The sequence below is a fragment of the Stigmatopora nigra genome, chromosome 12 (genome assembly GCF_051989575.1).
Source record: "Stigmatopora nigra isolate UIUO_SnigA chromosome 12, RoL_Snig_1.1, whole genome shotgun sequence".
Classification (NCBI taxonomy): Eukaryota; Metazoa; Chordata; class Actinopteri; order Syngnathiformes; family Syngnathidae; genus Stigmatopora; species Stigmatopora nigra.
This window is the reverse complement of record NC_135519.1, coordinates 1,519,873-1,547,601: the sequence shown is the minus strand read 5'-3', so window position 1 is coordinate 1,547,601 and position 27,729 is coordinate 1,519,873. Positions and strand designations below refer to the sequence as shown.

The window sequence follows — 27,729 nt, the reverse complement described above, 5'->3', positions numbered from 1 at the left end:
TACATTGTACTTTTCTAAATGATAAACAAATATACCGCTTAAAAATCTAAAATAAATTAAATAAAAAACACAACACAGCTTTTCGGGGAACATTTTTATTAATCCAAATGAAATAAACAAAATTATTTCTTAGAACCAGACTAGAATTTTTCAATTATTGTAGTAAAAGTTTAGCCATTAGATTGTGTATGATTATAAGGCAAACTACTGAGTATAAGTTCATTTTACATGTTAAAGAAAACTGTGTACACTTCCCATCAAGTTGTATAAATGCCACTCCAAGTATGTTCCAATCATTTGAAAGTCAGCTGTGCCATACCGTATTGGTTGCACAAGTAAATGTTATAGCAGCCTGGTGTGACTTGTGAAAAATGATCTTGTCCTTGATATGCCCCAAGAGGCTTATATCAGATTCAATTGCACTAAAACATCTCAGTTAGAAGTCGTCACCTTGGTGCTGACAAGATGTTGTCTGGCTCGTATTCAAAGTGGTGTTAATGTAATACTCTATGACATGTACACTTTAAGAATAAACTTTTTTCTTAGTGATGATTTCAAAATAATGCGCTACAAGGTAACAAAACCTTGCCCCATCACCAAGTACAACTTAGCTAAATATCTGAACATTATAGTCATGTATTTGAGTGTTTTTCACCTAAAAAATGTGACGTTTCTGTTTTGGTCCTTAACTGTATTTACAGACATAATGTGCGTTTTCAACAGTGGTATGCCGGCAGGGCCTTCAAGGCCTTCCCTGCTGGCCTAAGAAATATCTGAATCACAGACTGATATTAATTGTATTTTGTCCATGAATACTTATTAAATAATTCCAAATTGTCTGTTAGCTTCCTTTCATTGCTTTTTCATTTGCAATGCTTCCAGATGTGTGTTTTCATATTGAAGCATTTAACCAATCACATTTAATCCATTATTTGTCCCCAGGGTCAGAAATCTGCCTCAAGGCCTTCACAATGAGTTCTGCAGGCTCTGATGCATTAAACAAGTGTTGATAAGACTGTTGCTTTAATCAATCAGAATTTGATTTGGTGACACCAAGGCCTTCTCGCAGACGTATGGATACGCCGTTGCCTTCTCGCAGGCGTAGGGATACGTCATTGCCTTCTCGCAGACGTAAGGATAGGTCATTGCCTTCTCGCAGGCGTAGGGATACGTCATTGCTTTCTCGCAGGCGTAGGGATACGTCATCGCTTTCACCAACTATGATTGGCTAGTGTTAGAGTGGACTAGCCAGAGCTACCAAAGTGTATCTGGAGCGAGCTGCATAAGCAATTATATTGTTGTGTTGATTTAATAGCGGTCAACCCCCAATGGCTGAAGGAGGAGAAGAAATGGATTTGTTTGCAGATTTACTGTCAAAGCCATTTTCAAAACACTTTTCAAGAAAAAAAGCTGGACATCATTAAGAAAGGTTGAACGACTACAAAGCAAGCAAGCATTTCACAACCGGGAACGAAAATTTTCAGCACTAAATCGAATAAAAACCTATGCCAGAAATACGACAGGACGGGCTCGACTTTCAGCATTAGCTTTGATGGCGATAGAAGAGAAGGAGGAAAGAAAGGAGGATGGATATTGTGTACAGTTAAAAGGGATTTTTGGTGAGTGAAATATGGCTATATTCCTAAATAATATTTCAATTGTATGAGGTTATTATTGATGTTTTTTTTGTGTCGCAGCTGTAGCTGCGGTAGAGGTTTTATAGCCATAAAATTGAGGGTTGGATTGATTCCGATAGCTGAAAGCGTCACTAGGAAATTCACAGACCGCCACTGCTGAAAATATAGTGGTACCTCTACTCACACATTTTATTTATTTGAAATATACAGGTTGCAAAAAGTTTCAAAGGTTTTCAATATACACTTTTGTTTTTCTAATAGTATTATAGTTATATTTGTTGTGTTAGGTCCACAATGATGACAGTATAATCCAGGGCAGACAGCCGATGAGACATTTCAGCATTTTCCGGGTAGTTGAGGACACAGGTGAAGCTAGTGGGAAGCCACATAAGAATAAGGGTTGACAAAGTAGCATGGTCGTAATGGTGGGATTGAAGAAAGGGGGACAGCCGAGGAAATCAACGAGTGTCGAAAAAGGCAGAACCTGGAGACAAAAAAGCAGGGTCGTGGGCCAGAGATCAGATCTACTATAAAAGGAAGGCGAGAAACAACTGACGTGTGAACAGACAAATAGATGGAGCGACGTGGTGGTCCATCCACTGGGATTTTAAAGGCAGCTGATGACAATTGCTTTCAGGTGTGTTAGTCCCACCCTTCTGACGTCCCACCTGTCATCAAATCAATTCCTTATTCCTGAATTATTATTGCTGTTATGTTATGGTGAATGTTTGAAAGAATATACATTTGTATCACTGACTCAAATGATTCCTCTTTCCCTTCAGGGAATATTAACAACTTTTTTTTGTTCTTTGTTTTTCTTTTTTTTCAGTATTTGAGGTACAATATAAAAACAATTGTGTCATAAGTGTTCAATCAAATGTGGGAAAAATACAAATATGATAACACAGTTTATTATCATAACCCCTAGACCACAGGGGTCAAACCAATTGTGAAAGTGTGTCCAGGTTTTCCTATCTGCTGAAACACCATGTAAAGTGTGACCAATTAAGTTTCTGCTGAAATAAGCAGCACCTGAGTCCAATCAACTGATTAAAAATTTAAGAAAACAGATTGGTGATAAATTGTAATTTTCACTGGTTGTTTAGAAAACCTGAACACACTTGGCCCTTTTTGGAATCGGTTTGACACAAGTGCCTTTGATATTGACTATTAATTATCACAAAATTATGATAAGTATTCATATAGACGGCGGCCCGATGGAAAAGTGGTTAGCGCAAGATTCCGCAAACGAGTCCTCGATGGCCACTGTGTGTGCAGGTTTTTTGTTCCAACCGATACAGCACAGACATTTTAACCAATGAGATTTCTGCTGAAAACAAGAAGCACCCGACTATAATCCACTGATTGCATTTGTAAGACACCAGATTGGTGAAAAAAAGGTGTCTTCCTTCTGGGTTGGAATGAAAACCAGCACCCACTGTGGCCTTTTATGGAATAGTTTGGAGACCACTGGGTTAGTGTGTTGGGCTCAGAGTGGGGGACCTAGGTTCAAATCCAGGTCTGCCCTCCAGTGTGGAGTTAGCATTTTGTCCGCGGCCCTGCGTGGGTTTTCTCCGGGTACTCCGGTTTCTTCCCACATTCCAAAGACAAGCATGGTAGACTGATTAGAAACTCTAAATTGCCCCTAAGAATGAGTGTGAGCGTGAGTAGTTGTTTGTCTCTTCGTGTCCCGCGATTGGCTGGCCACCGATAGAGGGTGTTGTCCCCCGCCACTCGTCTTCTGAGGCCAAGCTGAGATCATCAGAGAGACAGTAAAGACGTGCAAGTTCAGAGTTCACTCTTGCACAGTCAACCGAACTCCTACAGCATCAACAAAATGGAGCAGTTACACGAAGAGGTGGTAGGAGCGTTGAATTACCTGACGGAAAATAACCTGCTAGAAATATGTGATTTTCTTAACATATTAAGAAGTGTTTAACGCAAATCGCGTCTATCATTAGTGGCTCACTTTGTGAAGCACCTAGAAAAAGAAGAACTAGAAGATGAAGAGGACTAAGGCATGTCTGAATTGTTGAAACTGAAAGATAAAATATCTGATTTGAGGCATGCAGGCAAAAGAGATGAAAACGAAAAACCAGGATCAAGATTGGAAGAGACTCCAACAACTTTGCCCCAGCTACCAGCCGCTGCGGACCCACAAAGGGGTGTGTCTCCCCAGCACAAGCCAAGCCCATACTAGCGCAAAGATTTCAAAATTGCCGGTCAAATAGGTGAACCAGGCCAGAAGGACAAGCTGACATTCTCCAGCCTGGTTCATCAAATGGAAAATTGATTGAATAGGGGTTACCAGGATGTACAAATCATAGAGACAGTTATCAGAGCTATCTCCCCCAGTTTGCAGTTACGGAATTACTTGGAAGAAAAACCAAACCTCACTCTTCCCACACTCAAACGCATCATACGCGCTCATTGTCAGGAAAGAAGTGCTACCGACCTCTATATACAGTTAGCTTCAGAAGTGCAGCATATCAAAGAGACTCTTCAAAGTTTCTTAATGCGAGTCTTGGTTCTTAGGCAGAAGGTACTATTTACATCTCAAGAATCAGATTTAGGACTCCAGTATGACCCAAGTTGTTAATGTGCTTGCACACGTTACTCACTGGTCTCCAGAGTGACAGTGTTAGGGTAGATATGCAGCCTCTCTTGCTGGCCTTCAAGACTTCAGATGGGATTTTACTAGAGCGGTTAAATGTAGCCTGTGCTAATGAAACGGAAAGGAGAAATAAAAAGTTAAGTGCCCTACAGGTAGCGACATATGTTAGTAAGGTACAGTCAGAAAACCTACGACCTATCAATTGTCCTGCAAAAGAAAAACCAAAAGTATCTCCAGAGGTACTGGCAGAGTTGACTGAACTTAAGATATGTGTTGCTTCTCTTAAAGATATCAGTGCAGAAATAGCCCAGATCAAAGAGACACTACAGCAGGCTATGTTTCAGCCTCAGCCCTACCTCCTACCCTCAGTCAGGAGACCAGTTAGGGAGCCTCAGCGACCTTCTGCAAGACAAAATAACTACAGCAAGTCCCCAGCACCCAACTGGAACACTAGCCGCCCTGCTTATGTCCCAAAGAGGTGTTTTGCATGTCAGCAGAGCATGGTGTACAGTGCACACACTGTTATCGGTATGGGAGTGGAGAACCTTTTTCCAAGCTGGATTTAAAATCCGAGGAGTCAGACCAGCAGAGCTAACTCAGGATAGGGAAGGTGTGGTTTGTGTGCTTTGTGGCACACCAAGTCCACTGTCCATCGTCAATCCTCCCATTATGCAATAGCAGTAGGTGGGAACTCAGTAAAACCTGATGGTGGAATTTGCCGTGCAGAACAACAGACACGAGAAGGAAAAGATGGAGGAAAAAATAAAGACGCTCCGGCAAAAAAAATTGAAGCTACTAGTAGAAGCCCGTGCAGCCCGTGCCCACCGCGATGAACTGGAAGTGCTGAGAGAACGCGCAATCAAAGCTGACAAGCTGGAGAGTCAGGTGGCACGCTACAGGGAGCAAATGCACAAGATAGCATTTTACAAGGCTAAAGTGGAGGAGCTCAAAGAGGATAACAGAATACTGCGGGAAACCAAAGAGGTGTTTGAGAATCAATTGGCAGGCTGGAGGGCACGCTCAGAACAAATCCACCAGCCGGAGAAGCACAGCCTGCTGCTGAAAGCCGGTATCTGTGATATGGAACAAGGAAGGGATGCAGATCGTAAATGTATTGAGGAGCTGCAGGATAAAAACTTGACTTTGTGTTTAGCTCAGAGGAGGAGCATGGAGGCGTCTCAGCACCAAGAAGGCAAGATAGAACAACTATCTAAAGCTATTGACAACTTTCAGGGGCAGCAGACTGGAAGTGAGGAGGTGAGTGAGCAGATCCATAGTCGACTGTTAAAACTGGGGAAGGAGAATCAAAGTCTTCTCCAGACTGTCGAAGAGCTCAGAGCTGTCCATATTCACAATAGCATGCAGTCCGGCAAAAATACTCACTACAGTGAGAAGGATGATGCCCAACAGTCACTTTTGTGTAGTGGCTATAAAGGAAAACATGCCATTTACACATCCAGTGAAACAGCAGATATTTAATACCTTGCAGTCAGGAGTTTTCATGAGCATCAGCTCACAGAAGAGGATATGAAGCAACGAGTTCGCAAGACTGTTCAGAATAATTAACAAGTGGTGAGATATTTGGAATATACTGATGTCGAGACGACATTTGTTTTTGTGGGGGAGAGTGTGACAGGCTAAAGTGTGTAAGTTATTAATGATAGAGTGTGACATGTTAAAGTGTGTGAGTTATTAATGATTGAGTGTGACATTGAGTGTGATTGAGCAATATGAAAATGCAGGGTGCAACACATGCACACTCCAACCATGACGACAATGCCTATGTCTGATTTTCATTTTTTTTTTCATTTTGGATTGAGGGAGGAAACCGGAGTACCCAGAGGAAACCCGCGCAGGCCAGGGAGAACATAAAAACTCCACACAGGTTGACCAACCCTGGATTGGAACCCAGGACCCAGAGCTGTGAGGCTGACGCGCTAGCTCTCGCGCCACCGAGTTGCCCGAAAATTCCCTGAATATCTTGAATTCATTGAAGTTTGCAGACACCATTTCCATGCAATATGCAAGTGAATGATATTTTACATTTTAAAAAAATGATCTCTTAATTTGTTCTTTAATGAAACAAAGCAGGCTACATCAGCAAAAAAACGAATTCTTATAACAACTGCACTCTTACATGTATTTAACTATCACAGACTCCCTTTGTATAACACCACACAAATCAATATAATCAATGGCTTCTTCAATTTGAAAGTGGGTGATATTCTTATTTGTTGCATCAAACTGAATATTTTTGTAATCCAGCACTACCCTCCTCTTGCTTGTCTAAATTAACCTTTGACTTGTGACCTCCCTGGGGGAACGGAATTCATAACAGAAGTATTAATTTCCTCAAAGGATGTCTCTTTGTACATAAGTCCCTTGGGCTCTGCATTTGAGAAACATTCTTTACTCATTCTTAAAGTACTAGGTTTTTATATACACATACAAAATTGAAAAGAGTCTCTTATGTACATCCAACATGTTTCCAATATTAAAGCACAGGTTTCTTTTCCTGCATTAGTAGCATTTGCAAAAGGTTAATTGTAAGTCCAGTCAAAGCCTTCCTAAGTTTTCTCTAGTCATGCAGTGAAGAAAGTGAACATTTGGGGAATTTTTCCAACTAGTTTTTTACTTTCTTTCTTTCTTTCAGTTTTTTTTTTAATATTTAGAATAGCTAGCAGTTGGTTGCTTGACACCATCTCAAAAAGTGAGTGCGTATTCCTTTGTACCAGGATGGTCCATCATAGTCATGTCTTTTCTCTCATCAGAAATTGTCTGTCCAATTGTATTTAGTCTGGCAGTCCACAAAACATCTAGTCGCTTTGAGCTGGAACTGAAAAAAATATTAAGTGGGACAATATATAGGATGCAGAACCTTGCTTCCTTTTCATACGGGCCGATCAACAGCGTACTGGCAGGGGCTCAGGTTGGACACAGGATTCTGCACTGTGGGATAAGTGAAGTTGGTGTGTTGTTTGGCCTTAAGTCGCAGACTAGCCAAACTGGAGTTGCAAGTGTCTCTGTACATGTATGGGCTGGCCGTGCTGGCATACGGGCAGGTGGCTGTCGCTGAGTTGAGTGCTGTGGGGCTGTTAAGATTATTAAGGTTTCCCAAGTTGTTGAGGCCTGCACCAGGAACCCCGGGAACCGCCGTGGGTACCATAGTGGAGGCCATGTTCATAGATGGGATGGAGCTCGGGGGAGAGAACATGGGCTGGGATGAGAGGGGGCTTACATTCATTGAGTTAAAAAAAGGGAAGCTCTTCGCAGAGAGCTGGCTGCTCGCTAAACTTTTGGTGGCCCAGTTGTTGTATGAGTAACCAGTATACATATCATCATAGGGTTGCATGAGTCCGTTAAACTGGGTACCAAAGCCATTTTTGCATAATTCAGCCTGTTGGTTCCTTTCTCGCTTTCTCCACTTGGCACGTCGGTTCTTGAACCATACCTGTAAAAACATGAAAAAATCAAATCAAGAATATGGAGGAATAAAATTCAAAAATGTAATTTCTGTCAGGAGAAAATTTATTTGAATAGCTAGATAATAGAAAAATATAAAATATACATTGATGTTAAACTTTCTATTGAAGGTGACCATGTAAAAAAATGATTTTATATTCAGAAAACGAATATGGGATCAAATCATTCATTCATTCATTTTCTGAACCGCTTATCCTAATCATGATCGCCTATCCCAGCTAACTTCGCGCACGAGGCGGGAGACACCCAGAGTTGGTGGCCAGCCAATCGCAGAGCATGAGGAGACAGACAACCATTCACAACCACGCAATACCCAGAAAAAACACACGCAGGCCCAGGGAGAATATGCAAACTCCACACTCTAAAGTTGGAACCTACCTGGGATTGAACCCTTGATCTCAGACTGTGAGGCCGACACACTAATCACTAACATAATAGTAGTAATACCGGGAGTACTACCAGTTTGTAGGTGTGGCACAGCTTGTAACAAATCTTAATTTGTTACATTTGTTAATATTTTGTTGGGGTTTTAGCTGTTGGTGTTTCCTTGTGTCTCTGTCCACGTGATTGCATGAGTTTCATCTTTCTTTTGGCTCTCCTTCCATTGTGTTACCCAGGGGTTTGTAATTGTCATCGACCCCTATCTGTATATTTAAACCCTGTGTTTTTGTGCATCCATGTGCAAGTATTCTTCTGTCTTTGTTATGTCCCCCTTTGTCGGGTTGGATGTCCTTAGTTTTCACCCTCCCCAGTTTGGGTTTTTTTCCCCAGTTTTATTGTTTGCAAGTTTATTTTCTAAATATTTTTTCCATTAAAACCTTAAGTTGTGTACCAGCACTTCCCTCTCATTGAGCTGCTTCCTTCTTCTGGGTTCCACTCTACTTCACAGCCTAGGCTGATCATAACAGAATACTCGCACCATGATGGACCCAGCGTGAAGGTCCTGCATTTTTTATTTTATTTTATTTTGTAAGAAATGCATCCCGGTGTCAGCCCATTTTGGACCTCTTTCCCATGAATGCTTCCCCGGGCAATTTGTCTGCGTTTGGCCATTTACCGTGATCATCCTTACGGATGTCTGCGGGGATGCCCAAGTAGGGCTAGTGTCCAGCTCGTCACTCCTTTCCATGACGGCAAGGAGGACGGCGTGCGGGCTGCCGATCAGGCCACGCCGCTCGCTTGGAGGTAGCCACCTCCCCGTCTCAGACTCCTGGCCATTGACAGCCGAAGATTTGTTTTTCTTTTTTGTAGGGAACGCGGTGGTGTGCTCCTCCTCAAGATGCTAAAGAAGAGGCTGTCTGGGCTGCCGGCCAGCCCACGTAGTTCGCCCTAACCCTATCCGTAACGCTTCCACAGAGGAGGAGGAGTGGGCAGATAGTCAACGGCTGAGCCCCCGAACCAGATCCCCGTTCTCTAATTCCTGTTCCTGCTAGCTGCTCTAGTGCCGTCTCTTGTGTTGCTCTCTTTCACCATCTACTGCTCCTGTATGCCACTCTCCAGTGTCCTCTCCTGCATGCCGCTCCTCTGTCTGTCTCATTAACCTGCTCTTCTGTGCCTGTTTCCCTCTGCTCTGCACCCATCCAATTGCTAGTTGGCGACCTTTACGGAGGCAAATCTCAAGGGGGGGCCGATGGCGGTTTCTCTGAAGGGGGGGCCATGGTCCTACTGGGTTGAGGTGCCCTGCAACCCTTCGTGCTTTCTGGCCGAGGCAGCCTGCAACATCGCCATCGTCCCTGCAGAGTCTGTTCAGGGTGAGTTGATCTGCGACAATCCAGGCTTCCATCCAGACACCGTCGAGGAGGAGGCGAGATCGCCGTTGTCCCTCCAGACACCATTCAGGAGGAGGCGACATCGCAGTCATCCCTCCAGAGACCGTTCAGGAGGAGGCAACTTCACCATCGTCCCTCCAGAGACCGTTGAGTACGAGGCAACATACATTACTTTTCTCTACTTTTATATTTTGTAAGTCTATTTTGTAGGTATTTTTGCATTAAAAACTTAAGTTATACACAAGCACTTCCCTTTCGTTGCCTGCTTCCTGTTCCTGGGTTCCACCCCCTTCGCCAACCAAGCCTAATCATAACAAATTTCAGTGTGAGAGGACTACTGATAAAAATGCATTGTTGAATAGTTTTGGTGAAGCCAATAATAAAAAATATGTGTTTTCTTATTGATTTGGTTGAAAAAATAATGAGATTAATTGCTTTTCAGAACTAAATTTTATATTAGTCAAATAGTAGTTTGCCCATGTCTGATCTAACCAATCACATTTCAGCCATTATTATTTCCTAGGGTCAGAAATCTGCCTTCAGGCCTTCTCAATCAGTTCCGCTGGTTCTGCTGTATGAGACAAGCATCGATAAAACTGTTGCTTTAACCAATCATATTTCAAATTGGAGACACCAAGGCCTTCTTACAGGCGTAGGGATACGTCATCGCTTTCACCAACTATGATTGGAGTGGACTAGCCAGAGCTACCAAATTGTATCTGAAAAGAGCTGCACAAGCAAATATATTGTTGTGTTAATTTAATAGCAGTTTTGTCAACCAACAATGGCTGAAAGAGAAGAAATTGATTTGTTTGCAGATTTACTGTCGAAGCCATTTTCAAGACAGACGTTTCAAGAAAAGCTGAACATCATTAAGAAAGTTCGGACAATTCTGAAGCAAGCAAGCCTGTCATAACCAGGGACAAACTTTTTCAGCACTAAATTAAATAAAAACCTTTGCCAGAAATCCAACAGGACAGACTTGACTTTCAGCATTAGCTTTGATGGCGATATGAAAGAAGGGGGAAAGAAAAGAGGATGGATTTTCTGCACATATAAAAATAATTTTTGGTGAGGAAAATATGGCTATATTCCTGAATAATATTTCAATTGTATGAGGTAGTTATTGATGCTTTTTTGTATGTCTCTGCTGCATTGAAGGTTTTATAGCCATAAAATAGTTTTTGAGGGTTGGGGTGATTCGTAAATAGCACTGAAGGCGTCGGATTGAAATTCATGACCCGCTACTGGGTTGCAACATATCTCAATTTAATTTCCACTTTTAGAACTGCTTAAAAGTGCTGTTAATTCCATAGTTACATTCTGAAGGCTGAACTATGATTACTTTAGATAGCTCCTCAGCCACGTGTAAATACTTGTCGACCCATAAACTGCAATTCCAATTAATTTTAATCTGAATCACCATTCATTCATTCATCTTTCATACCTTGCATCTTCGACAGAGTTGCAGGGTTTGCTGGAGCCTAACCAGGCCTACATTGTGTAAAAGGCATACTACACCCTAGACCGAACACCAGTCAGCCATAGGACACACAGAGAGGCAAAGAACCATCTGTCCTCACAATCATACTGCCACCAGCGGGAATCGAGCTCGTCCCTGCTTGCAACGAAGTTAGGCGGGTGAACCTCTTCACCACGAGGCGGCCTTCTTGTATCAGAAGTCAGTCACAAAGCTGATATGTGTAGACAGACAACTTTTGACTTTCACCCCTAAGGGCAATTTAAATTTAACAAAGATCACAATGGATGACAAAAAATTGTCTTTTGTCATATAATCAAAATGGTTCAAAGCTCATTTTAATCATTTAAAATCTTTTAGACCATTATTAATACTGAAAACCTGAAAAAATTGAAATAATATTTATATTTTAGAAGTAGGGGAGGTAAACGTAGAACAAAATAATACAGTTTTAAAGAAGGGTCACTCGTAAACAAGGATTTGTGAATAATACTGTACATTGAGGTTGCACAAATGTGTATCCCCTCTTACAATTGGGAATAAGCCTTTGTTCATAATTATCTCTTCCTTATCTGTTTCACTTATCCCCATGAGAATTGGAAGGGAGGGCAAGAGATGGGTATACCCTGAATTGGTTGGTGTCAAGCGACCAATTATGCATTCGAATCAATTGGATCAGTTAAATTGGACCGTTTACCTTTTTAAAATGTATTTGATTAATTACAGTAAATGAAGTTAAGCCGTTAAAACAAGACTTTCCTGTTGTTTTCTTTTGCTTCCATTTTAAATCTATCCTGTACAACTGTTTGTACATAACCAATGGTGAATCCGAAAGTCACAGCATGATTAGCCAGCATACTTATTTTTAAAATAGCTCACAAGTAATGGGACATGATGACTTACAAGAAATTTCACAAGATATATAGTTTCAAAAAGGTTGGGGAGCCTTTTTCCACACCATCAGAAAGTGCAATTGTGATCATATAATAATAATTCATTCATATATCCATTTTCCATACGCATTTCCTCACTGGGGAATTGGGGGTTCTGGAGCTTATCTCAGCTAACCTGGTGGGGGACACCTTGGATTCGTGCCCAGGTAATCGCAGTGAACAAGGAGACAGACAACCACTCATGCTCACTATATGTAAGGGCAATTTAGAGTGTTCAACCACTTTACCAAGCACATTTTTGGAATGTGGGAAGAAACCAGGGAACCCGAACATTCGGGCCCTGTTATCCATCCATGGCTAATACTGCAAGACAATACAGCCGAACCCACCTACCATCACAACGATATTGAAGTCAAAAGAAGAATTAAAAGGGACAACTTCTTAGCATGGCAACTATATACTGAACGACAAGATGGAGAGACTGTTCCTTCTTTGGAAATCTATTTAATGCTAAGTTATTTTGATTTTATAATTTGAAGTTGTTTAGATGTGTGTTCATGCACCTGTGTCTGTGTACTTTGTTGCCTAACGTTAGCTTTCTCCTTACACTTTCATGAATATTAAATGAAAAAAGAAAATTAAAATTTTAAACACTGCTCTACTTAAGAAAAATCCAAGTTGGGTAAGAGCTTCTTGAATGGGCTTGGTTCCCACTGGATGTGGTATGATTGTGAGTCGTCTGTCTCTCTGTGTGCTCTACGGCTGACTGGCCACCAGTCTAGTAGTCTACCTTTCCTCCGGGTACGCCGGTTTCCACCCACATTCCAAAAACATGCATGGTGGGCTGATTGGACACTCTAAATTTCCCCTAGCTTATAGGTGTGAGTGTGCCTGGTTGTCTCTCTCCTTGAGCCCTGTGATTGACTGGCCACCGATTCAGGGTGTCCCCCGCCCTTGGCCCGGAGACAGCTGGGATTGGCTCCAGAACCACCGTGGTGTTAATGAGGATAAAGCGGTTCAGAAAATGAGATGACAGAGATATATATAGTCGACATGTGAGTATCTTCCTCCTACATTCCAAAGACATATTAGAACTGTTAGACATGTTAGGCTGGATGGACACTCTAAATTGCCCCTAGGTATGAGTGTGAGAGTGAATGGTAATGGTTTGTTTCCTTGTGCCCTGTGATTGGCTGGCAACCGATTCATGCACGAAAGCAGGTTAGGCTACAGCACCCCCCGCCACCCACCACCCCTGCGACCCTAGTGAAGATAAAGCGGTTCAGAAAATGAAATAAAATGAAATAAAATGAAATGTGTGTACCCACCCTGACCCGGGCCTCTGTGAGATTGGTCCACACAGCAATCTCCTCTCTGGTACTCATGTCAGGGTAGCGGTTCCTCTGAAAGGTGGCTTCCAGTTCTTGGAGCTGCTGGCTGGTGAAATGTGTTCTCTGCCTGCGCTGCTTCTTCTTCAGTGAGCCGTCATCAGTGCTGCACTCATCCAACTGATTCTGGTGAGATTTTTCTGTGTCTACAGTCATATACAGGAGATAGTGTCCGTAGAAGATCAGTGAAAATATGAACAGAGTGACTGAACATGTTAACCTTCATTTCTTTAAAATGTTTTTGAAATATTTTCAGATTGAGTGCCACATATCACCTCTCCATAAAAATCTTCACTCAACAATTGGCGTACTGGCTTACCCAGGATCACATTTTATTTTATTTTTTACATTAGTTTTTCCTTTGTTTGATGTTTTACTAATGAGATTAATGTGCTGGCATAGTGAGTTCCATTTATCATATATGCTTTTGAGATTTAACAGTTTTGGTTTGACTCAACTCAGATTTGTGTGGATTGAGCAAGATATTTCCGCGATGAAGCGGCCCTCCTACCAGATTCTGAAAAAATGCCTGTTGGATTAATGAAGAGTAAAATTTTTGTTTTTTAATAAAAATGTGAGGTGTTATTTGTCTACAGTAGTTATGGCATCCCCCTACAATGATTGATTGGTGTGCTATTTTGAATGTATTGAAGACAATGGGAAAGGATCGCTTTATGTATGTTATATTCATGGGAAATTTCATTGTGGCAGGAGCAAGAGGGTGATTATACAGAACAGTGAAGCAAAAGCACAAAGTACAAAGCATATCAAGGTAAATAGAATCATTAAGAATCACTAAATCAAATCATTCAGACATAAAAGCAGCAAAAATACAAAAAGAGCAAGAATGGACGGAGCTACCGCCACCGGCTCCCGCTTAAACGGCGGCATCTTGGTTTTGGTAGCTAAAACGGATACAGACTCAAAAAGACATTGTAAAGTTGGACAAAAACCCGAACAACACACAGGAAGTCTTGCACAACTGGTGATTACTGGTAAGTAATTCCAAATTCACAGGTGAAAATCAAGTGACACGTAGCTGTTGTAGCTGTACTCGTCATTCACATCACCTTCTGCATCAGCGTCCAGTGTCTAAGTGAGTTCACATTCATTTTGCCTGGCATTGGCTCACGCTTGCTGGAGAAGTTGTAAACGAGTCTGAATCGAGCCGTCTGACCTGAAATAATGGATCTGGCAATCCTCCGAGCCGTCGAGAGCCTTAGTCAGTCCGCTTGATCAATTAAAATCAAATCAAAAGCCTGTATTGTAATCATGCGCAGCTTCGTATAACAAAATTGGTGGTGGTACTCCAAAAAGTGTGTTTTCCCAGTACAAAAACATAAATAACTTGTTGGTTGTTATCCTGAACAGTCTTGTGAACTTCTGTGAGTTGATACTCATGAGAACTCCAGACGGGAAGGGCCACAGTTCAAATACAATCCACAGCGCATACTGTACATGTTTACTGGATGGAAATAACAATCTATGCTAGCATAAGACATGGCACCTTTTTAGGCTCAAGTCTGTTGGAGTCCATACATAAAGGGTGATTGAATGTAATATGGCTGCAGGTGAATTAAACAAGGGACTAATCCTGGTGCAGGGTAAGCAGAGGTACCAGCTGATGTGGTGACTGGATACTGTATCAGGAGAGGACACCACGCTGATCTTAGGTCAAACGTCTTTGTGAATGTCTCTCCCTTCTTGGCCTCTCGTAAGTCAACGGCTCAGTTTCAGTCACAGCAGTTGGCGGAGAGGTCTCTAATCAATGATCATGAAGATCTTCAACAGCCAGATTTGTTCCCTCACCAGGCAGGTCCTCCACAGATGGGCCAGGCTCCTCTAGCTGATAGGCATGTTCTGCTTGTACTGGTCTGGAAGCAGGGCCCTTCAATGAAATTTCCTGAATACGGGATGAATAAAGTTATCCATCCATCCATTCACTTCAAGTCTCTGATCAGCTGGCAGTGGCCTGTGCTCAGACTCCATCCCTTGTGCATCTCTTTCATTTAGCATGGAGCTCCTCACTTTGGTGTCATAGTGCTTTTTACCTCGTTCTGCAGCTTTACCTGCACTCTCGGTGGCAAAGGTCTACGCCTACTCCATCCCCCTTCTCCATTTCTCCACATAGTCCTGCTGACCATTTGTATCGGACTTGTTGCACAGTCCAAAGTGCATGTCCACTGGAAGCCTCGGCAAGTAGGAAAAATGGTGAATAACCTGTCACATCACAACAGGTACAGTTGTATGCATGAACAAGCCTGTTCAAAGACTCCTTCCAATTCGATTTCTGTGTCTGAGTCAGTGTTCTGAGCATCTGTAGCAATGTTTTGTTCATTCGTTCCACCTGACCATTATGCATCGGGTGATAAGGTGTTGTTCTAGATCCAGCCATGCCACTGAATCTCCTCAACGGTGCGAACAACTGGTTTTGAAATTCTCTTAGCTGGTCATAGTGGATGCGTAAGGGGAACCCAAACTTCAACGCAAAGTCATTGAAGATAAGGTTTGCAGGAGCCTTTCCTGACTTGGAAAAAAAAAGTCTAACCCCACTCTTCCCACACTCAAATGCATGCTACGCTGTCATTTTTAGGAGAAAAGTGCTACCGACCTCTATAAGCAGTTAGCTTCAGAAGTGCAGCATATCAAAGAGACTCCTGAAAGTTTCTTAATGTGAGTCTTGGGTCTTAGGCAGAAGGTACTGTTTGCATCTCGAGAAACAGAATCAGGACTCCAGGACAACCCAAGTTTAGTCCAGCGTATGTGCTTGCATGCGATACTCACTGGTCTCCGGAGTGACAGTGTTAGGGTCTCTTGCTGGACTGTAAGAATTCATATGAGCTTTTACTACAGCGGTTAAATGTAGCCTGTTCTAATGAAACAGAAAGGAGAAATAAAAAGAAGTTTACTACCCTCCAGTAAGCGACACGTGTTAGCAAGGTACAGTCAAAAGACATACGACCTACCAATTGCCCTGTAGAAGAAAAAACAATTTGTGGCCTTGTTAGGTCGAGATGGTCGGGTCCAGCAAGGTGAGGGAGGGGTGTGGCTCTATAAGCATGTTTGCTGAGTGAATAAAATTGGTTTAGAGTTTTATCTCCCCTGGTGTGACACATCACGTACTGGATAAACTTATGTAGAACAGTCTTTAAACATGCTTTGTTGAAGTCACCAGCGACAATAAAGACTCCATCGGGGTAGTCAAGCTGCTGTTTGGTTACAGTCGCTAGCAGTAGGCTAAGTGCCGTGCTAACGGTAGTATCCGGTGGGATGTAAACATCCATTATAATGACAATTGTTAGCTCTCTGGGTAGATAGAGGGGCCTGCACCATACTGCCAAGAGCTCTAAATCAGAGGAGCAGTGAGTGTTAATGATCCTACTGTTGCTGCATCAGTCGTTGTGTATGTACATGCAAAGTCTGCCCCCCCTCTTGCTTTTCCCCAATTGTTTCGAACGATCATGACGGTATAGCGTGCGGCCAGCAAGCGATACTGCGGCGGCGTGGATTTTCCGAGTGTAGCCACGTTTCCGTCATGAAAATAATGTTGCAGTTCCTGACAAAGCTGTTGGTAGCAAGCTGAAGTTCCAAATCGTCCATTTTCTGGGTGATGGAGCTGGCGTTGGTCAAGAAGATACTCGGAAGTGGTGTTCTGTGATGTTGTTTCCTTAGCTCAGCAGCTAGGCCCGCCCGGCATCTGGGCTTTTGCTTTCTTTCCCTTCGCCGTCTCGTTGTGCTCTGAGTGGGCTGACGATCCACAGAGATCCCGGGGGTCCAGAGATGCCCTCTGGGATATTGTAAATTTGTTGGTAATCTGTTGTGATGGAAACACCGTATCTCCTCCCGCGAATAATTAAATCCTGGCGACTGTAGAAAAAGTTTGCGTTGCAGATGTTAGTAAATAATGATAAGATTGATAAGATTGAGAAAACAAAATACCAAACTGGAGAGCAAAGAGTATTTGCCATCTGACCACCTTCTCAGGTTGATCTGTAAAACCTCTATTTCACCGTCTATTTCATGCCACTCTATTTTTCAAACTTTCCCCCGCAATGACGTTCAATTAGTGGTGCCATTCAAATAGAGGGTGCCGTTCTATTTTTCAATTCTTCCCCCAAAGTGCCGTTCCAATAGAGGTACAGCTCAAATTGAGGTTTTACGGTGTGTGTGTGTGTGTGTGTGTGTGTGTGTGTGTGTGTGTGTGTGTGTGTAGACTTGGTATTAGTCGCAGGCCCAGGCAAACTATGAAAAAATGTGTGACATAAAATACGGTATGTGTCTCACTTTCTTAAATGAGTCACAAAAAAATTCTTAGCTTTTTCATTTATGCATCTTCCCTACCACGCATCCTTGTAAGGTTTGCAGGGGTTGTTGGAATCTATCCCATCTCAGGAAAGGCAGACTATCCTACATTTACACTCACAATCATATCCCCACCAGCGGGAATAAACCATGCGCCTGCCCGCACCAAAGTCAGGCAGGTGAACCACTACGCCATGGGCTATTTCACAGTACTCAAAATATTTGAGATGAACCTGAATCATTTTGAGGGTCACATATGCACATCCCTGATTCAGTCATCCAATCAAAATCAAGCATGGACTGATTCCAGCTTCTTTGAGTTTGTTAATGTGCATGATTTTCTGTCTCTGTGGCGGCCTGGCAGCTTGAGTGGCTAGCGCGTTGGCCTAGCAGCTGTACGGTCCGAGGTTCAAATCTAGGTCGGTCCACCTGTGTGGACTTTACATGCTCTCCCCGGGGCTGCATGGGTTTTCTCCTGGTACTCCGGTTTCCTCCCACATTCCAAAAACTTGCATTGTAGGCTGATTAGACACTAAATTTCCCCTCGGTATGACTTTGAGCGTGAATCTGGGCATCCTCATAAGGGTTGAGGGGATTGCTGTAGCTTAAAACAGCTGACTTCGGGCGAAAGGCAGAATACACCCTAGATGGGCGCCAGTCACCCGTAGGGCACACAGAGAGACAAATGACCATCCGCACTCACAATCAAGCCCCCGCATGCCCGCACCGGAGTCAGGCGAGTGAACCTCTACAGCACGAGGTGCTCTAAAACCGTTATAGATTACAACTAGAGTGTGAATTGTTGTTTGATATGTGCCCTGCAATTGAGCTATGTGTGCTTCACCTCTGGCCATCTGACCAGTCTACATTGTAAGGACAGATACTACATAGATCTTTTCCATGCATCGTGCTAAATGTTGACTTTTTCAGATGATAACACATAAAACTGTGTTTCTTTTGTGGTCTGTGAACTGATGTTCATGTTCTTTTTTCTTTGTCATTGTTTTAATTGTAAAGCACCACTAAATCTCTCATTATTGATGATAAAACTATACTATATTTCTTTTCGATCTGGTCCATGACTACCACCGGTTACATACAGGTTAAGAGACGTAGTAAAATACTGAGTGGTTGAATCTGTTGCCCAGGACAATGAGTTTAGTGGACTACACATCCATGTAATATATGCTGAGACTCAACCAGATTTTGCTGCCGCTGTTGTGAGGACCTCACAGAAAGAAATGAAATTAGTTGTCAAGCTAATCCTGGGAATGAGGCTTTTGTGAATGGGGCTGGTTGAGCTCTGTTTGGTGAGGGTTTAATTCTCTGGGAGTGGTTGGAAATCATGAGTGGGGTTTAAATAGAGACTCTGCAGGGCTACCAGAAAAACCAATAAAAACCGTGCTGAGGCTGTTATCTGGCAGTAAACTGACACTGGCTAAGCTGTCACTTAAGGCCAAAGTCTAAAACACAATACAGAGGAAAGGGCAGTCCTTTTTAGAGCAACGCGCTTGCTAACAATGGGAGCAATCTGACTGATAATGTGCTGACAAGCCAGACTTTTTCCAGGTCAGATTCGCAGTGCAACGTGTTATAAAAGCTTTTAAGCAAATAACCTCTCATGTAATTATCTACATGTGTGTGTGAGTCTACACAAATATGAATAAAATATCTAATCAATTGCATTTATATATATATATATATATATATATATATATATATATATATATATATATATATATATATATATATATATATATATATATATATATATATATATATATATATATATATATATATATATATATATATATATATATATATATATATATATATATATATATATATATATATATATATATATATATATATATATATATATATATATATATATATATATATATATATATATATATATATATATATATATAGTATTTTAGTGTGTGTGTTTCAGGTATCCTGTTTTTGAAAAAGGGAATATTGAATTAACCACTACAAAATGGCAACCCCTCAAGAGAAGGCACAATGTGTCTCATGGTTTATTGACACAAAATCGGATAGGTAGACTCAGCCAAACTACAGAACTAATATGGAAGAGATCCACCATAATGTCTGTCAATTTGTGCATGACAGCAAGTCACTCAGATGACTTGTATGTAATCATTTTCTTGGAAGATATACTTCATGAAGCAACTAAATTTCATGCCGACTTTGTACATAGCAGTGTTCTAAGAAGTTTTTCCGTTTCATCGATGCTTGCTCCCCGTTGCCAAAAGCAGCCCAAATCGAGTGGAGATATCACCTTGCATTGTCATTTGTATTCTATTTTGTTTTGTTTTTGTGAAATACTATATTAATACATGCATATATTAGTGAATGATCAAGCATCAAGAGCAACAACGTTGCAGTCAAAAAGATAGCAGTTCATATTTTCTTTAATTATTTGAACGATCTCACACAATCCAAACAGACATACTAATAACATATTATAACGCAGAAATCCATCGGATGGCATCCTGACAACGCGGGGGTGCATGATGGCAATGCGTATGCTCAGATAGAACAATGGCTTAGTACTAGCTCAGGAAGGCATTGGCAGGTAGTAAACACAGATGAAGAGACAGCAATAATCATTCATCACTCATTCTGCTCCTTCTTGCCAAGCAGACTATGAATTAGTTTAATTAATCTTCATTTGGACTTCTTTCTGTTGTGATATTTTAAAATTCATGTGCAACAATGTATCCCTCAGCCCAGAATAATCTGACTTTTACAGTCGGCTAGGGTGTTCACATCACAGCCTATGCCAGAAAGTATTAATTATTATTATTATTATTATTATTATTATTATTATTATTATTATTATTATTATTATTATTATTATTACTATTTAAATTACTATAATAATAATGATTATTACTTATATTATTATTGCTATTATTACGATTATTATTACTACTATTATTATTACCATTATTATTATTACTATTACTATCATTATTATTGTTGTTGTTATTAGTATTATTATTCATGTAGGCCAGCATTGAGTATCCTTGCAAAGAAAAATGTATAGATAAAAGTTATTGTTTTAAAAAATAATAGATATAAGGCTTTTTCGCCGTTGTTCGTTGGCGGTACTATTGGTCACTAGTGAAAGTTAGTCAAATTAATTTTAGACACATTTTAACTGTATATAGATGCACTTTCAGTTTCATTTTCTAATGTGCGCAACGTTATTCGTTTCATTCTGTCAGACGATTAACTGTTATTGGGTATGAACTGGTCGATAGCACTTTCGTTTACCCTCAGTTTATCATCTGATCCGTCAATTTACGATTGTAATATTTGAATAATTCAGATGGAAGGAAAATGCCGTCTCCACGCGAGGCGCTCTTTTATCCTCCAAGCGACTCGACTTTAATAAAAAGTAAATAGAAACGTATTGCGCTTTGATCACTACTTCATGAGCATGAAAGCAACCCTTGCAAAAACTGGCATGGTGTCCGATTAAGTATTAGACCGTTCTATTTTAGCGAATCCGCCTGCCTTTTACATTTATTTATTTACTGCACATATTAATATCTAATATTACACGATGCTTTGAAATAATAAGTGAATGGATTTTATTGTACATATATCGAAAAGTAAATGACGAATATGTAGTAGAAATGATCATTCTGATAATGTTAATAATAATAATGAGTGGGTTTGCCAGCAGAGCACCTTGAATAACAGTACTTTGAATAATTTAGTACTAAGCAATTAATTCTCGTTTTGAAGGCAGACAATGATTTGCTGTGCTAAAATAAACTGACTTAGGGGTAAAAACGGGAAATATTCTCGACACTCGACTTGATTCTTCGGAATCGTGATTATGTCAAAAATTAATAATACTGGAAAGATACCCCAAATCAACTTTTTAGACTCATCTCATCTCATTTTCTGAACCGCTTTAAACTCATTAGGATCGCAGGGGGTGCTGGTGTCTATCCCAGCTGGTGCCTATCCGAGCTGGCGCCGGGCCAGAGGCAGGGGACACCCTGAACCGGTGCCCAGCCGATCACAGGGCACAAGGAGATGGACAACCATGCGCACACACCCATACCTTGGGGCATTTAGAGTGTCCAATCAGCCTACCATGCATGTTTTTGGAATGTGGGAAGAAACTGGAGTACCCGGAGGAAACCCATGCAGGAGAACATGCAAACATCATACAGGTGGACTGATCAGGATTTGAACCCAGGGCCCCAGAGCTGTGAGGCCGACTTACTAACCACTCAGTCCACTGGGGCACCCATCATCTTTTTATTTTATAAGCATTTAATTTTATTTCTTAAATTTATACATATGTGTATATGTGTGTGTGTGTATATATATATATATATATATATATATATATATATATATATATATATATATATATATATATATATATATATATATATATATATATATATATATATATATATATATATATATATATATATATATATATATATATATATATATATATATATATATATATATATATATATATATATATATATATATATATATATATATATATATATATATATATATATATATATATATATATATATATATATATATATATATATATATATTTATATATATCTATATATATATATATATATCTATCTATATATATATATATATATATATATATATATATATATATATATATATATATATATATATATATATATATATATATATATATATATATATATATATATATATATATATATATATATATATATATATATATATATATATATATATATATATATATATATATATATATATATATATATATATATATATATATATATATTGATAACCAACCCCACATAGTGTTTTTGCGTATTTGTATTTATTATATTGTTCTGTTTTTGGCTCATTTGCATGGTTTCTTAATTATATCTTATATAGTATGTTTTACATAATCATTATATTCATACTTTCATTATTGGTGGAATTAATACTGTTATTGCTGAATCAACAAATCCTTCCTTTACTATTGGAATAAGTTGAAAGTGAGTAAATTGAAGTAAAAGTATTAATAGTGCTAGTATCACTACTACTATGAGTAGTAATAGAAGTACTAGTGGTAGTAGTAGTATTAGTAGTAGGATACACAGTAACAAAGCCTCTTACCGCTGCTCTCCTGACCTTTACATCCCTGGTCATGCTGTGGCGTCCCGGAGTCAGACAGCGACAGTGCTGGGCTGCGTGCCTCGCTGTCCGTCAGAAGGTTAAAATCCATAACCGGGCTCTGCATCTGGACACACAAAACACAAATTATCAAAACCAAATTTCAACAGTGTAATTATCAATACAGCTGATCACCAACCCTAATTTTGTGATTTGGGCTTGATTTTTTTTTTTTTTTTGCCCCTCGAAACTAATAGGCTTATTAAAATACAATTATTTGTCAAACCTGAGAGGCACCGGCGTGCCATTGGCTCATGTTCTCAATACCTGAGCATCGACGGTGCCTCATGTGTATGCGATTTAAAATGTTTATTTTGATTGATTTCTTAAATGTATGTCTCTGACAGACCCGGCAACAAGTGGTCCTGGTCCGTGAACCTGTGGTTGGGATCAGGACTAATAAATGGTTGGATTTACATTCACCGCCTTATTTCACACTATGTATAGTTAACATTAGAACATACAGCTCATGGAAAAACTTATTTTAGTCACACTTCATTAACAACATGACAATCATTTTTACCAAGTATAGTACATCTATATTTTGTGTGGATGCATGTGGGGTGAAAAGATATTAACCAATATCTCTTCTCATCTCATTTTCTGAACCGCTTTATCCTCATTAGGGTCGTGGGGGTGCTGGAGCCTATTAAACAATGTAACATATTTTTAAAAATAGAGTACGACCTTTTGCAGGTTTACATTATACACCGGTGATATTCAGTGTGTAAACCAGATTTAATGACAGACTGCTTACAGGCTCACTATGAGTGAATTCTTAATAATAATAATAGAAATAATAATTTCTATTTCTCATTCTGGTGTTAAACAAATTTAAAGGTGACAACTGTTGCCAGAACAGGGATCGATAAAAAGCAGTAGGTAAGACATTTAAATGCTAAATTTTACAATAGCATCACTTTTGAGAGGATTCATACTTTTAGGCAATCAGCATGCATTATGGAGTAAACAATTAAGATGCAATGTATGCATTCATCCATTCATTTTCTGAACCATTCATCATCAACAAGGTCGGAGAATTGCTGGAGCCTATCCCAGCTAACTATGGGCACCAGGCAGGGGACTCCGTGAATTCTAGACGGCCAACCATTCACGCTCACACTCATACCTAGGCGTAGTTAAGAATGCTCAACCAGCCTACCCTGCATGTTTTTGGTATGGGGGACGAAACCAGAATACCCGGAGAAAACCCACAATAGCTCGGAGAGAACATGCAAACTCCACACAGTGAAGGCCACTTGGATTGAACCCACGGCCGGAGAACTGTGAGGCCGACGCACTAACCACTGGGCTTTCGGGCCGCACATTGTATCCAGTCATGTGAAATCAAGACATAAGATAACATTATACATTTTCTGGGGTGCTTTTAATCAGAAAGAATTGCATCTGTTTTCCATTGAGCATACGTAAGAATGACAGGTGCATTTTATCAAAGATCAGAAAATTCAAAAAAGTTTTTCAAAGGCATAGTCTATAAATCCTGTCTTGTAAAGAACATTTGAAACTGTATAAGGTCAGAAATTCTTTGTACAGAGGTTATCTTTATAAGCACACTGCCTCAATGGTGGTTTTGGATTAATAAACCTTTGATGCAAAATTGTGGTTCAAAGTTGATTTGGGGATCAGAAAGCTCGCCCTTTTTATTAATTGAACTGCAGTGCAATGGACAGAATATATTAAATTAAGGTGAACTGATGAATTGTGATTAAAGTTACATGGATTATGGTTTTAACTGCATGACATTTAAAAAATAAATAAGAAGCCATAGGATAGGCTCCAGCACCATACGCGCCCCCGTGTGACAATAAAGCAGTTCCGAAAGTGAATGAATGAATGAATGCTTGAAATGGAGAGTCATTAATTTTCAGTTGGGTATATCCAGTGTCAGTCAGAAAAGAAAAGAAAAAAGATTATTTTTGTGTAGAATTTGGACAGTTATTTGGAAGACAGAACTGCAGCACCCCCTCCCTTTGAGACTGTGGAGCTGAATGAATTTGTGTCCTCTGAAATATTATTGTAAACCGATCTAGAGGGGTGATATATATCTCACAGTGATGGATGGCCAGACAGATTGGTGTCAATGTGGTGTGGAAAGACCCGACGTTTTGGCAGTGACAGCCTTTGGTTTATGCAAGCCAGTCGTTTTGTCCAGAACAAGGTGTCAGCACCCTAACGCCCCCTCACTATTTCTGCCCACCCTGCACACACTAGGGGTGCCATCTGACAATATTTCCAAAATCAAGTTCATTTTACCACCCTCCTGTATCATTATATGTATGTATGTGTATGGATATATATATATATATATATATATATATATATATATATATATATATATATATATATATATATATATATATATATATATATATATATATATATATATATATATATATATATATATATATATATATATATATATATATATATATATATATATATATATATATATATATATATATATATATATATATATATATATATATATATATATATATATATATATATATATATATATATATATATATATATATATATATATATATATATATATATATATATATATATATATATATATATATATATATAAATTATTATTATTATTGTCACCACATTTTTATGAGATCCTTGTTACCAAGGTGAGTTGAAAATTCGATTTATGTATGTATGATTTATGTGTTGCTTCGCATAACTCTTAGCCTGATAGCAGCGATCTCATCAAAAATTTGGTGACAATAATAATAAATTAGATTTTTTTTTTTTTAAAGAATCTTAATGTCCCCTTATATTTTCGGGAAATTGCCAGGTCCATCTGGCGGTCCGTTGTGCAGACTGTTCACATTTGCACGGACCGCGGCGAGCAGCGCAGGAATTATTCATAAACGCGTCGAGAATTAATTCTAGGGATTACGAGTTGATTAAGATGTGTGTCACTTTGCGGTCTGAGAACTTATTAAGGCCCTCCTTGAACAGGCAGCAGATGGATTTTTGCCCCAATGTTTGTCGATGTTAATTCGCGCCCTTCGATAACATCCATTTGCATATGATTGAGGGAAGAGGCCAAGGCCTGCCCAGTCACACACGCACACACGCACACACGTACACGCGCCCACACGCACGCACACTCACACACACGCATGCAAACACGTACACACGCACGTGCATGCCAAATAGTTGACGATTCTACTAGTTTTTATTTGATGTTATCCTAAATTTTAGTCATTTCATTTTTAAACCCTTGCCTATATGGAACCGCATATTTGTAGTGGAAATTGCAAACATTTTTACACCATTGGCTTCTTGTTTGCGCGTTCGGCACCGCGAAATTCCTTTACAGTACCTCGTAATTTTAATTGCCAAGATTGTAATGATTTTGCCTTGAGTGTTAAAAGTGTTATACGTGCCACAATAAATAAATATATATTACCTAAATAAAACAAAACTTAACTCCTAAGCAGGCAAAAGCAACCAATAAAAGGGAAATTAATAAATACTAAAAGTATAATCAAACTGCCGCTAGACACTTGATTTAATGAATATATATTTTTTTCAAATAAGTCAACGTGATATCAGCAACATGAATTTAATTTTGTGGGCCGTCTTTATTTATTCATTTTACACTTGGAGTTGGTTAAAAAAAAGTAGACGAGTTGCACCAGGCTGGCAATAAAATTCTACTAATACAAATAGTATATAAATACATGGTTTGAAGTATTCATAATTTCTCAGAGGTTAAAAAATGGCTTTTATGTTAACTTACAATTTACACGAATGCTAATTCCATACCGTTTCAGTCAAATAATAACATATCGAAACAAAAGGTACATTTAGTATTTTCAAAACAAGTCTGCACGAAAGGGGTATCTTATAGGTGATTGATAGTGAATTTTAAACTTGTTCATTCCTATTGCGGCTTTGAATATTGTGTGTACGTGTGTCTGAGTGAGAGGAGGGGGGGGGGTGATGGGTGTGGACTGTGGAACAGTGTCTGGTGGGCCCTCAACCACCTGCCACCAATCAATTTTGGAACTCACAATATTTTTTCTCCACATCCTGATAAGTCTCTGCGCAGCCAGTTTTATATTGGTTATATTTTCTTTCTCAATCATTCTCAAATATTACAATTTGCACCCTAAATTGCAAGCCATTCATTTTCTTGTATAAAATAAATAAAATAATTTATACGCAGCTAAGTCGCTACTGTAAAGCTTACCTGCTAAAACAAATATTTTAATAAAATCTTACGAGTCAACAATCATCATTCGATATTTGCATGCTGTAAAAGGTGTAATTCAGAGTTTATGGCAGTCTGTTTGCAGGGATTTCATGTGAGGACGTAAATAATAATAACAATAGTAAACATAATATAATGTAAATAAAAGCAAACAAACACATATTTTTAAATTAAAAGACCATTGTATGAGATGAGAAGTTAAACATGAGGGATTTGCAGATGTGAGCACTTACATCCGATTCCCGTCTAGTTAAATTAATCCGTAGACAAGGCAAAGATTTTGGCTGCAGGCTGCTGGGTATCCTGGCTTCAGGTGTGAGGGTGACATGGACAAAAGTTCCTTGGTTTGTTAAAAAGTCACAAAAGCAGGCAGAGAGTCAAGGAGTGAGTCTACAGTTTGCCTCTCCACTGGGCTGTCATGTAGACTGCAGGAACAGTGCAGTTTGATCCCCACACACAATGTAGGGGTGGGCACTAAGGGTGGGGGCTGCTTCATGCTAAATATTGTGTGTGACAGCGAGGTCCACCAAAGGACAGCCTCCACCCCTCCCCTTACCATTTCCACCTCTCGCTCTCTCACACACTCATAGGCACGTATGCCCCCGCACGCCCGAGCCCCCCATACACACAACAAACTCATTCAAAAGCACATGTCACCACACACGACTATCAC

At 39.7% G+C, this 27,729-nt stretch overlaps 1 protein-coding gene across 2 annotated transcripts; it reads right to left on the bottom strand.

Annotated features, from left to right (window-relative positions):
- Nucleotides 1-1,857: 1,857 nt before the first annotated feature.
- Nucleotides 1,858-27,500, bottom strand: pitx3 (paired-like homeodomain 3). Of its 2 annotated transcripts, XM_077730350.1 has the most exons (5): nucleotides 27,290-27,500; nucleotides 22,745-22,868; nucleotides 13,205-13,410; nucleotides 7,130-7,702; nucleotides 1,858-2,121 (listed from the first exon to the last, which is right to left on the bottom strand). In XM_077730350.1, the coding sequence occupies exons 2-4, from the start codon at nucleotides 22,866-22,868 to the stop codon at nucleotides 7,142-7,144; spliced, it is 891 nt and encodes a 296-aa protein (XP_077586476.1). In that variant the 5' UTR covers nucleotides 27,290-27,500; the 3' UTR covers nucleotides 1,858-2,121; nucleotides 7,130-7,141. The 2 variants fall into 2 exon arrangements, with proteins under 2 accessions (XP_077586476.1, XP_077586475.1); XM_077730349.1 differs by lacking the exon at nucleotides 1,858-2,121 and having other exon boundaries at nucleotides 6,309-7,702.
- Nucleotides 27,501-27,729: the final 229 nt, after the last annotated feature.

Bases quoted from the DNA above. Each gene is read 5' to 3' on its own strand.
- pitx3 (XM_077730350.1), bottom strand. From the start codon at position 22,868: ATGCAGAGCCCGGTTATGGATTTTAACCTTCTGACGGACAGCGAGGCA. The intron at 13,411-22,744 runs GTAAGAGGCTTT...ATATGACTGTAG, and splicing joins TAAAGGTCAGGAGAGCAGCG to ACACAGAAAAATCTCACCAG. The intron at 7,703-13,204 runs GTGGGTACACAC...ATGTTTTTACAG, and splicing joins TCACAGAGGCCCGGGTCAGG to GTATGGTTCAAGAACCGACG.